Raw genomic sequence first — 12,507 nt, forward strand, 5'->3', positions numbered from 1 at the left:
CGGGTTGGCCCTGCTGATCACAAGGAACCTGCAAAGGAGAAATACTTCTGTGGTTCGTCTTCGCCAACTATGAATAATACAGAGAGTAGAAAAGGCAGAGAAAGAAAAGAAGGCAGATATGGGGGTGCCATTGCAAAGAACAGGCCTGAAGAAATGCCGAGAAGCAAGAATCACTGGAAGTCAAAGTGATTCAAAGCTAGATGACCACATTGTAAGCCCGGTTCCAGAAGCATCTTTCCAGCCTTTACTTGCCTTCTCTTTCCATTTCTCTGTATTGGCTTTAAGCAGCCGCCCAGGTAGCTCATCTTCCAGAACCCCAAGTTACCTCCATCAGCTGCCTCTTCTCCTGATCGAGAGAAATCTTTCTTCCCTGCCTCTTCCCTCCCTTTGTTTAAACTGCAGAAACACAACGCACCTTGCTTAAATGTGGCTGAATTGTAAAAAAAAAAAAAAAAAAAAAAAAAAAATCATCAAAAGATCAGTTTATTCTAGATCAACAGCTAACTCACTCCTGGGTGTGCATTTTTTTAAAAAAAAAAAGGTCCCATTTGAAAAGCAAGAATTTTTAACCACATGAGAATGAACAGCAATAGAATTTGAAGCACCAAACAGGTCTGGATATTTGGATATATGGGGGCAAAGAGAAAGCAGAAATCAATGTTGATGGTTTCTAGCTCTTCGTCAGGGATTTGACAAGGAACCTCTCACCATCCTCTAATTATACATTTTTCTCCTGATTATTAATTGCAAGAGTCTAGGTGAGCTTGTTTTAAAATTTTTAGTTCTTTTTATCCACTATAAGCCATTGATAAGAGAGTTTCAGGCATTTATTATTCCAACATGAAACCCACCACCAGATCAGCGACCTTTCACTAATGACCCAAAGCTAGATTTAAATGTCATTTTTCACATCATAAATCAAATTTTTTGGAGGGATCCCACACCCTGTGATGTTCTGAACTTACTCCCAGCTCTGTGCTCAGGGATCACTTTTGGGCAGTGTTTTGGAGAAAATATATGGTGCAGACAATTGAACGGGGGTCAGCCACATACCCTCTGTACTATCTCTCTGGCCCTGTAAATCAGCTTTAAATCAAGGTATCATAACCTGGAAAGATGGGAAATGTGAGCAGTGAAGGGACTCGAACAGTGCAAGTAAATGGCTTCGACTCCAGGGGCATCTTGTACTCCCAGAAACAGAAGCGTACTTTCATTGGATGATAAAAATCTGCTGGAAACCCTGCATCTTCCTCTTGTGTTCCTGAAATCACTCTTTGAAACTCTCATTGCCTTTTTTCCGTTGTAGTTTAGGTCCCATGATTAATAATAGCGGCAAACATTATGTTTTTAGATACAAAGTGACTGTCCTTTCACCACCCCCAAAGTGTACCAGACCCTCTTCCCCCACAACACTCTCTCTCTCTCTCTCTCTCTCTCTCTCTCTCTCTCGTCCCTTCTGAACAAGCACTTCCTTCCTTCTGGTCCCCGTTCTGCCACCTCTTGGTAATCTCAGTCTTATGATCCAAAGGCGGAAGGTTTGACCTCATTGATTAGTGTTTGTTCTCTCCTGAGAGTGTAGTATCAGGACTGGGGTGTATTGCAGATGGCTAGAGGGGGGGCTTTACTGGGGAGCACCAGTTCCATTCTAGGCACTGTAAGTTCCCCACACACACCCCAGCATCCCCAGTGGGGGCCGAAAAAGCAAAAACAAGGAGTTTAGACACACGGATGAAGAGGGCCAGATGTTAAAGGTGGGGATGGTGGATCCACAGCACGCCAGAGGGCTGGTGTCCTGGCTGTGTATTCACAAAGTGCCCCGTGTTTACATACCTGGATAACAAATAATAAAGATTGTGGTTTTCTGCTTTCTTTCACCTCATAGATTTTTGCATCAAAATGAAAACAGAGTGAAAAGTCAATAACGTGGAAAATGTTTTAAGTTCCAGTTCAGAGATTAGAATGGGATTTCTGACTGTCTTTTAACTTCCCTCTGACTTTTCTCTGCCTGTGTTGGCAGCTCCCCAAATAGACAAAAGCTGCAAGCACTCTTATCCCTCATTTTCACCTTTTAAAAATAATTCCCAAGTCTTATTTTAGAAAGATGGAGATTGAGGGCAATTGCTAACTGTTTTAAATATTTCTCCCTGTCTGTATTTAAAAATACAATCTATAAATAACAGAGGGTACATTCTTCCATGGCGATTTTGTATACAACCGAGGACTGTTTTGTTTTATGGGCCACACCCAGCGATGCATAGAGGTTTCTTCCGACTCTGCACTCAGGGATCACCTCTGTTTTGGGGAAACATGCATCGTACCAAGGATGGAACCCAGGTCAACTGCGTGCAAGGCAAGCGCCCACTCCACCGTACTATCTCTGCAGCCCGACATTTTCATTTAAACCTTACTTTTCTAAGTATCTTGCTTGCTACTTACGTAGAAAATACATAAAGTTTGCCTACTTTCTCAGACCTCAAGGGCCTTGTCTGTTTTTTTTTCTCCTATTTTTTTTTCTGCTACTGCCTCTTTTTTTTTTTTATCATACTTTTTGGGATTCAGATACTTAATCACACCTCTCTGATAAGCCCAGTTTAATTTGTAGCTAATGGCAGTGACAGGTTTTAATTCGGTATGAATGTCATTGTTGGAATCCACAGGAAGTCTGACCAAGATAAAGCTGATTCCACTTCTGATGTGGCTACAGAAACAGCGCAATGACCCATATTAGTTCAAATGTGCTAAGGGCTGGAGGTGCGGAACATCGTTACTCCCCTTAAAGTTTGCTTTATTGTGCATTTTGCTAGATTGTTTCCTGGAAGAGTCAGCCTGCTAATATTTTCTCACGTACATTTTATAACACCCCTTTTGAAAAAAGAAGAATGTGTGTTATTTCTCATATCATGATGTTTAGAGTTCATAGAGTTAAAGAGAAGGATGGAGGAAAAGGAATGCTGAACAATAGAAAAGCTCTAATATTCTTATAAGTTTGGGCTTATCTGATTGCATCTCAGTCCATCTCTGTACAGTGTTAGTCTTTAGTGGGATTTTGATTCAGTTTGGTCCCTAAATCTCAGGCTCTACCATGTCCACAAGAGGCAGAAAGATCAAACCACAGATTCCCATGCAAACATTTTACTCTGCTCATCCACAATATAATAAAACATGTGAAATCTCAGGAATAAATATGGGAGCAGATGAGTCATTCATAACTGCAGTCATTTTCAAGTGTCACCTAATTTAAACACTTGGCTTTAAGTGATTATAGTGCCATGAGTTTTATTATGCTCAATTTATTAGGGAAGCCTTGAGGGGGTCATAGCCATTTATTTTTCAGGGGCTTGGATTTTATCATTAATTTTTAAATACATAGTACTCCCACTTTATTTTTAGAGTACACTTTATTTGACCACGTCCCCCCCCCCCAAAAAAACTGGTTTACATTGATCAATACAGATATATTTCCAGGTGTTTACTGAAGCCTGAGGTGTAGAAAGACAAATGACTGCAAAGGTCTGCTCCAAAATTGAGTTGGTGTGTGTGCAAACACATACATACACACACACACACACACACACACACACACACACACACACACACACACAGCTCCAGACACCCAGCTACATCCTTCTGCCATGTCTTGTTAAGGGCCAAGGCTACAGTCCAGGTCAGTCAACCAGCTGATGAGTCTAGTTCCCAAGTCTTGAGGAACACCTGTTTCCTTTCCCCAAAAATGACCTCTGCATGGGGCCTTGGACCCCAGGGACTAGAGCCTGGATGCAGAAAACCATGGCCAGGCCCACAGCTCACACAAGTGAACTAACCAGCATGGAAGAGCAAGAACTTCCTCTGGGCTGGTGTTCCCGGGACTGCCCATCTTTCTGGTGGGGTCACTGAGCTTGAACTGTGGACAGGGGAGTCCTGAGTAGTGGAGGGTGGACAGAAAGCCATGGGTGAGTTCCTCCCCCACTTTCCAGAATGCCTTCCCGCCACCTGCCCCATACCAGCAGTGCCTCATGGAAAACTCCAGAATGATTGACTGTTGTTTGCTTTGGAGAGAGCCTCTCTCTTTCTTTTTTTTTAAGAAGATAATTGATTAATTAATTAATTAATACGTGAAGTCTGCCTCTACACCGCCTATACTCACTAGCTGTTATATTTTCTCCCCCTAATTAGGACAGAATTTTACCCTAAGGCAGTTAGGAGTGTGTGAACCAGCAAGTCGAAGAGGACTGGCCTTTTGTGCGGAAATGGGGCTCCCCCACAGAGGTTACTCTATCAGCGCAGGGTCAGACGCTGATACTGAAAATGAAGCAGTGATGTCCCCAGAGCATGCCATGAGACTGTGGGGCAGAGGGGTCAAATCGGGCCGCAGCTCCTGCCTCTCCAGTCGCTCCAACTCAGCCCTCACACTGACGGACACAGAGCATGAGAACAAGTCCGACAGTGACAACGGTAAGTCCCGCTTTAAGTGCCACTTGGTTCCCCCGCCGGGTTCTGGTGGCCTGTTCTACCTTCCCCTCCTTCTTTCTCTCCTTCCTGCTCCTTCTTCTTGGGGTTGTCACAGAGTCCAGCTCAAAAAATGAATGTCCTTGGATCTTGCTTTTTAATTCAACCCCCCCACACACATACCTTAGGGGAAGGGGGACAAGAATCAATATTGGATCTCAGATGGCTAAATGACGCAAGTGGTTTATGATGTATTTGCCGTGGACTGGAAAAAATATAACCATCTATGGCACACCTCCCCTTCCCCCTAAGAAAAGAGCTGTATCTTGGATTGTGTTGCCTGTTTGCCTGTGTGATGTCATCAAGCGAATGGTGATAACGGGCACCTCTGAGGCAGCTTGCAATCAAAGATGTCTTTGTAGATTTTACTTGAAGATACCTCAAAGAAGTTGCAGAATCTGAGAATGGAAGAGTGAGTACACAGAATAGTTCATTACCAGGGCTCTGGTGATTGAAGAACAAATTTGATCCTGCTTTAAACTTACGAGTTGATGAGAGCAATTGAAATCTTGGTCAAAAGGGGAGGGGGAAGGAGCAGGGTCTTTGATGTGCTTTGGGGACTGGATTATTATGCAATTAAGTGCATGCACACAAAAATGAGATTTTAGCATATCCAAATAGCAGCAGTTCGTACGGTAAGAAAAATGTTTTTATACATTATTAAGGCTCCCCCCATCTATTGCTAGTTCAAGATAATAATTTAAAAAACCCAGTTCCTTTATATGCAATAATAGATTTAAAAGAAAACTTAATTTTTAGTCAGTGTTGCTTCTAGGAAAAATTGGAGCATCAGTACCAGCGTGCCAGACAATGAAAACACATTTCTCCTTCAGCATGTAATATTAACAGTACGCTTGCTACTTTCATCTCATTATTAATGCCATGTGTACACGATGCATCAAAATACAACGAGAAAATTAAAATGGGAGAATTGCATGGCCTTTGAAAAGAAAGATGGTTGCTTTACTGATAAGATTTCATTTCTGTTATTTATTGAGCAACTTTGTCAGCTTTTGCTTTGTAACAGGAAAGCCAGTTTAAGGTTTGTTTTCCATTTCAGCCATGGGCCAAAATGAAGTGGCATGTAGAGCTTCTCTTCCCATGGCCTAGTATTGGCCATTTCCTCCTGTGCATGCTAACGCCAGCTTCAAATCAATAAAAGCAGTGTTTGAGATAGGACATTCCAATGCATGGAGCCAGAGTGGAGACTAATTAATAATCAGCACTCCCTATGTTTGTTTTGGAAGGGTCGGATTTGGAGGAGGCGAGCTGTAATACAGCCCCAAACGAGAAACAAAGACCTTCTTCGGGACAAAAGATTAGAATCTGGCTGCCAGCTTCACTTGAGCTGATCCATTCAGCTCAGTAAAACGTGTGTTTATATCTATTTTCATTGTGAATTCAGGAATCATTAACCTTAAGTACAGGCGGCTGGGCATAAACTTGGCTTCTCATCCATCCATCCATCCGCGTCTCTGCATAACACTGAGTAATGGCACATTCCATGGTCATATACTGATGTAGCGTTTGGCATTTTATTTTGCTTCGAGATAGGATATCATTTCTGATGGTTAGTGAAAGGAAAGAGAGAAGTTCGCTGCTGCTGATCTGCTCATAGATTGTCCATATCCATATCTCGAGTCAGTCTGCCTTGCTCAGGCAAAAACCTTTGTAGCATCTCTCTCTCTGAAACAAATGTATTTTCATCATGCATCTCTACTGGCACAATAAAAGTTAATCGTCATTATTTTTTTAAGATGCTCTATCTGGCAATTCTGTCTCACAGTGTATGCCTGCCATTTCTTCTTCTTCCCAGAAAATACAAAGCTTCTAACTTAGTAACCTTCTAATAATGATCTACTATATCACCATGATAGCAAAGAGCAGGGCGTGAGGTGTGTGTATCTCCTACCTCACAGCCCTCTTTTGTCTGCCTGGATAATGATGAGCTTGTTCTCTCGGAACTGCCAAGGCCTGTCCTAAGTATTGTCTAAGCAAGGAAAGTGGCAGATTTTTCTTACCTTTCTCCAAACTGGTGGTTGCAAAGCAAAATGAAGGGAGACAGGAAGAGGGTGAAAGGGCTTTGCCTCAAATTCAGAACATTTGGTAGCATTTGTTGAGAGTAAACAGAGCAGCCAAGTGAAGAGGATAAAGTGTCAAAAACAATGTTTGTTGAGCTGGGCAAATTGATGACTTAAACTTCTGTTTACTCTTTCCCCAAGATTTGGCTCTGGTTATTTTTTGAAACAATTTTGATGGTCTAGGAACTCCCAGTGAAGTCAGCTTAGGAAAAGATTTAATAAGGGGCTAGAGAGATAATACAGCAGGTAAAGCATTTGCATTGCGCACAACTGTCCCAGGTTCGATTCCCAGCACCATGCCAGGAGTAAGCCCTGAGCACAGAGCCATGAATAAGCCCTTAGTACTGCTGTGGGTGACAGATCATAAGAAGATATAAAATTGGTGGGACATCTACAAGAATACAGGATATTTCATAACTACTATACTATGGCCAGAGGGACATACCTGATTGATTTCTGAGTTGTTAATGTTTAGCTGAGAAGGAGAAGGGTTCTATAGAAACTAAATTGATGACAGTGAGAACTGGGGAGATTCATTTGGAAGGTACATAGCAGATTTCAGAGTTTTGCATCATGTAATTAAAAAAAAAAGATTATTGCTTTCTTCTGATATTTAAAAAAAAAAAAAGCTACCCCAAAACCTATTGTTCCCTATTTCCCGAAGTAAACCAGACCAAAATTTATAATCACATACCTGGTGTTCGAACATGTTTACAATAAAGTATCTCAAAACTGTTGTATATTTTTGCAATTATTGCTACTTCTAGTCAAATATTTCTAACGTCAAATCGCAAAAATAATTGAATCCAGGTTTTCTTTATTGTGCTAACCTTGAAAGATCATTTGTTTTCCAGTTATGTTTTATAAATTTCTTTTTGGATGTCCATTATTTTTGCAGTTGAAGACAATTCCCTTTGGTTCTAGTTTGAGATGTATCTATGGGAGCTCTATTTTATCCCTTATAGGTCAAAACAAAAAGAATTTAAGTAACCTAAGTCACCAAAACAGACCTAATTTAGGAGCCACAAACAAAACTTGCTTTCTTCTGGTTTAGCCTGGGAGTTTTCCTTGACTCTTTCCATTATTTGAATTAACTGTGAATAAGAGCCGTTTTCCCCTAGGGGGGAAAAATGTTATTCAACCTAGGTAAATTATGCAAGTAGAATGCCTGATGTGCTAGAACTTCAAAGTAGAGTTTAGCTATTAAAGGGGATTAGGTTTCATTTATTTATTGATAAAGAGGCCAACAGTTCAAGTTAAGAAGGAGCTAGGACACCCGTGAGGCTAATGACATTTTGATGGTCTGATATTCTCAGGAGAGGAAAAGAACATTCGGACCCCATCACATGTCTCCACATTAAGGGAGATGCCAAACAAGTGATAAACTGTATTTTCTACCTACCCCCATTTTTACTGACCATGGGGATTTGAAGTGGAAAAAGCATGTTGTGGGGGAGGGGGAGAGTTGTTCCGTCTACAGTATTTCATATGCAATCTCAAATGTTAATCTTCTTGCAAATTCTGGACCTGGGGAAGTCCTTTCTTGGTAGGTATTGATTGCTGTCATCCCCCCTTGGTCTCTGTGGTCCTAAGTCAGCTGCCTGACGCCAGAGCAGATCATGGAAGGGCAGTGACCGGGTCTGCAGAGCTTCTAGTGGGCTGTGGAGAGTTTGCCACATCAATGAGACACCCCCAATCAAAGCCAGATCACTGGTGAGGCTTGGGACCTGGAGGGCTGTTTCCCGTCTCTGATGGATTGCTTCGCGACCGTTGCCTGGATTTGCTTTCCACTTTTACAAGCATCTGATCTCAATCCCAAAGATCTCTTGAAACAAAGGACGCCTTCCCCCTCTACTTTTAAAAGTGCCACCATGCCAAACCCTTTAAGATGGTTGGTTTGTGCATGTTGACAGTGTAGACTGTCCCTCCCACTCCCAGCATCCCTGAGCCTAGATTCTCCTTTATCATCCTACAAGTGTGGGAGCCCAAGGAGAGGCTGAATATGGACTCACCCCAGTCTGGATTCCAGTTCACTCCTGTCAGGCCCAAGGTGCTCCGCCCTGGGGTTACCTATTATTCCCGTTCCTAACTTCTCCATTCTCTGCCTCCTACTTGGTAACTTGTACCAACTTGGTTGAATTGTACCTGTTCTACGAGGTACACCATTCTCACACCTGTCTCTGTGACTACCTAGCACCCCTTGGAAAACAATGCCCACTGATAGTAGACTAACCAGGAGGCCTTAACCACGCCACTGTCTCTTGATTCACCACCTTGGGGTGGGCAGGAAAGGAGATAGATGGTCTTGGACGAGCCAACCATTGGCGTTTTGCTATCTCTCACCTGGATGACCAACTTAATCTTCCAGGACTCCAGTTTCCAGAAGGGTGAAAACAAGAGAAAACAGACCAGTAGATCTAGAGTTTGGACAGACACAGTCCCCGCCAGGCCTGGGTGGAGGGCGTTCCAAAGAGCTGTGTGCTTCTCTGAGCCTGGTCTGTGTGTATGTGTGTATGTGTGTGTTTTTTGGGGGGTGGGGGCGGTGCTACTCTGCTTCCAGGCTGGTTATGACCATGTTGTCAGGGCAGCAGGGTGAAGGCCTGCAGAGTCCTGGCCCATGCCAGGTCCCCTCTATTGCATGGCCGTGCAAGGGTTTGTACATTTGACAAGCTGACAGGGAGGCGAGCTCTCCTTCAGCAAAGGACCCGGTAATGGGCAGCGTCTGGAATGTCTGCCTCCCCTTCCTCCCCTCTCCTCTTTTTCTCCCCAACCCCGCATTCCTTTTCATTTACTGTAATTAAATGGCTGTACATTGACTGGTGCCGATAATTAGGCGGATGGCAGAAGACTTCAAAGTCTTTCTGTGTTTCTTCCCCCTCCTGGCCAAAGGAAATTTCAAAAGTAGTGTTTCCCTCCCAGGCATGTTGCTTAGACAGCCAGTCAATTAAAAGGCAATTTCACTGATGCTCATCAGTTCACACAATAAAATAAATCATTCCTGGAAGGCTTTATTTCTCACCTGGGGTGTGAGCCAGGGACCTGATGGAGAACCTCTCTGATGCCACAGGACTTGTGAGTGATTCTTGGGAAGGAAAGGCTAATTCGGTTTTAACAAAGGGGCTTTGGGCATCCACTCGCCATTTTTAAAGGGACGAAAAACTGCCCAATTTCTATTTGACAGAACTCAAATCTCGTTCAAATAGTCCATGGACTAGTTCTCTGAAATGGAATTTTTTTTTTAAGTGTCTGCTTTTGGGGTGGGGCAAGTTGGGAAGTTGAGTTATTGCACTGCAGACAGATTCACCAGTGATTGGAGGAAGAATGTGTCTGTCTGTCACTCCGCAGAGAACCTTGGCTGCTTTGCCATCGAATGACCAAGGCAGGCCAACATGTTCTCCGAAAGAGGGTACACGGTGCGACTCCAGCTCTCTCTGAGCAGTTGTGAGCAGGTATGAGATGGGACGGGGGAACTCTGGTAGCTGTTCAATTATCCATTAATTCTAGGACTGTTGGGGAGGGACTGCCAGTGCATTGAAGTTACGTGCATACTTGGGCTGCGTCCAGCAATGACTCAGATGTCATTTCTCCCGGGGTGCTCTGCACAAAGAGGATAATAGTTGAGTTTCCCAAAGATAATTTGAAGAGCCGTGGATTATGTTTGCCTAACTAGCCTAGTTCAGTTCCTTCAACTTTGTCCATGAGCCTCGCAGAGGCTCACTTTGGAAATTGATTGTGAGAATTAAGATGGAATTTCACTGCTGCAAGAAATAAATGGTATTTCGGTGTTATTCTAATTTTATGAGATTCTATTATACATACTAAACTATAGCTTGAATATAAATTCCATTAGGGGCATTCTTCTGGCATGGAATGGTCAATTCTGGCATGTTCTCCTGCTGTAAATTTTATTTTATGTTTTAGGCACTCTGGGCTGTCAAAAGTAGCGAAAGTAATATGTTGGTGTGCTTATTAAATCAAACTCGGAATTAAAATGCTGCCTTGCCAAATAGAGTCCAATCATTTCTAATATGTGAAAATAATTACATTGTCTTGATATTTATAGTTTACTCAGCCTCTTGTCATTCTTTGAGCAAAAGTTTCTATAGAGTCATTTGGGCAAAGTAAGTTAGAATTTAAATAAATTTTCTAAAAGTAATGCGATGAAACAATTTCGAAGCCTTTAAAGACTTCTATTACCATTGTTGTTTTCACTTCCATACTTCCATACATTTATATTTCCATTCTAGGAAAATTTTCAGAACCTTTTGGCAGCCTTGCTGCTCCACATAAGTGTTGCTATTTCTATTAACTCAAATTGTAAGTTTTGTTTTGTTTTGTTTGTTCTCAGTATATGGTTTATATATGCTATCTCTAAATTCTCAACATTCTTTCAATTATAGAATTGGAATTATAGTAAAGCTGTTTCCATTAATTAGGAGCAGAGAGATAGAGAGTGGGTTGGGTGCTTCCCTTGCACATGACTATCCCCTGTGTCCAGATTCTATCCCCTGCATCCCATATGGTCCCCTGAGTTCACCACGAACCACAAGTGATCCCTGAGGCTAGAGCCAGGAGTAAGCCCTGAGCACTCCTGGGTGTGGACCCCCCAAACAAAACTAAACAAATAAACAAATGGTTCCGTTTATAAGTTGAAGCAGATGCTGAATCAGGTTTGTTGGTAAAATTATCACTGAAGTAGAAAAAAATGAGCATTAGAGCCACAGAAGCTTGGTTTGTTTCCCGTTGTGAGAAGAAACCAAGCTATACTTCAAGAACATTCTTCTATGAAGTCACAGAAGCTGAAAACAAAAGAAAGTTTACATGGGACTTTCCAAGATTGATTTCTTATTTAGCCTCCCAACTAGGTTTTTCCTCAGTGACTCATGAATGCCAGCTAGCGTACCAGCTCCCGGAAGAACAAAAATGAGTTAAACTTAGTCTCTGACACGAGAAACTCACAGGTTTGTTGGGCCAACGGGCTTATAGAGACTGTGGTTGTGATTGGAGCTTTTTATTTTTTACTTTATTTATTATATATTTATTTTTATTGAATCACCGTGAGATACACAGTTACGAAGCTGTTTATGGTTGGGTTTCAGTCATATAATGTTCCAACACCTGTCCCATATACAAAACCAGTATATATTTTCCACTACCAATGCCCCAGTTTCCCTACCACCACTCCCCCCACCCCCACCCCCCCCACACACAAGCCCCACCCCCACCTGCCTCTGTGGATCTTAAGGTGCAAAGCCAGTCAGCACAGCACAGGTTGTTACCAAGAGGTTTAGGAAAAGTGTTTGGTCTTGGAGGAGGGCAGTGGAATCCAGACACTGTAGGACCCATAGAATGTCAGGAAGCAGATAAAGCAACAAAGGAAATGGTGGAAAATTCCGATGGCTCTTCAGGGCGCCTCAGCTGTTGGGTGCCTAGAGTTGTGTGTGTGTGTGTGGGGGGGGGGGGGGGGGGGTGGCGGGGGGACTGAGAGCAGAGTGTGTGCATTTCACCCTAACCCTAGACAACTTTGTCGAGAGCCTTTGTGGCTCTGGTGAGCCATTTGTGAGCATTTGCCTTTTCATCATGGGAGGCTTTGGAAGATTTTCCTGTGAAGGAAGATCATGCCCCGATTTACATTGTACAAAGTCCTGGGAAAACCAACTAGAGCGTTAGCTGGCGTTCCCACAGACCTGGTCATCCACGCTAGCCCTGCGCATACTTCCCCTGCTGAAGCAGTGCCTGTGTGTATAAATAATAGACTTAGTGATCCAACTGTAAAGCAGATTGGCCAGTTAGCTACTCCTTGTAACAATCAAACTGAGAAAATATCCAAGGTTGAACCAAGTGAGGGAGGGGAAAGGAAGGCTGATTCAGATCAATTCAAGACTTGATTAGTTCATTGTTTTCAGCTTAAGGGGAAGCA

The 12,507-nt window shown here is 42.8% G+C and overlaps 1 protein-coding gene across 5 annotated transcripts in view; it reads left to right on the forward strand.

Moving 5' to 3' along the window:
* TENM3 (teneurin transmembrane protein 3) overlaps positions 1-12,507 on the forward strand; it is a 1,336,193-nt gene that overhangs the window by 891,042 nt on the left and 432,644 nt on the right. For 2 of the 5 annotated variants that reach the window (XM_056114252.1, XM_056114253.1), the window contains one exon: positions 4,174-4,452. The exons of the other annotated variants lie outside the window; for them this stretch is intronic. In XM_056114252.1, coding sequence (XP_055970227.1) covers positions 4,174-4,452 — 279 coding nt within the window. The remainder of the gene's footprint in view (positions 1-4,173; positions 4,453-12,507) is intronic. 5 annotated transcript variants of the gene reach the window in all.

The sequence above is a fragment of the Sorex fumeus genome, unplaced genomic scaffold (assembly GCF_029834395.1).
Source record: "Sorex fumeus unplaced genomic scaffold, SorFum_2.1 ptg000024l, whole genome shotgun sequence".
Classification (NCBI taxonomy): Eukaryota; Metazoa; Chordata; class Mammalia; order Eulipotyphla; family Soricidae; genus Sorex; species Sorex fumeus.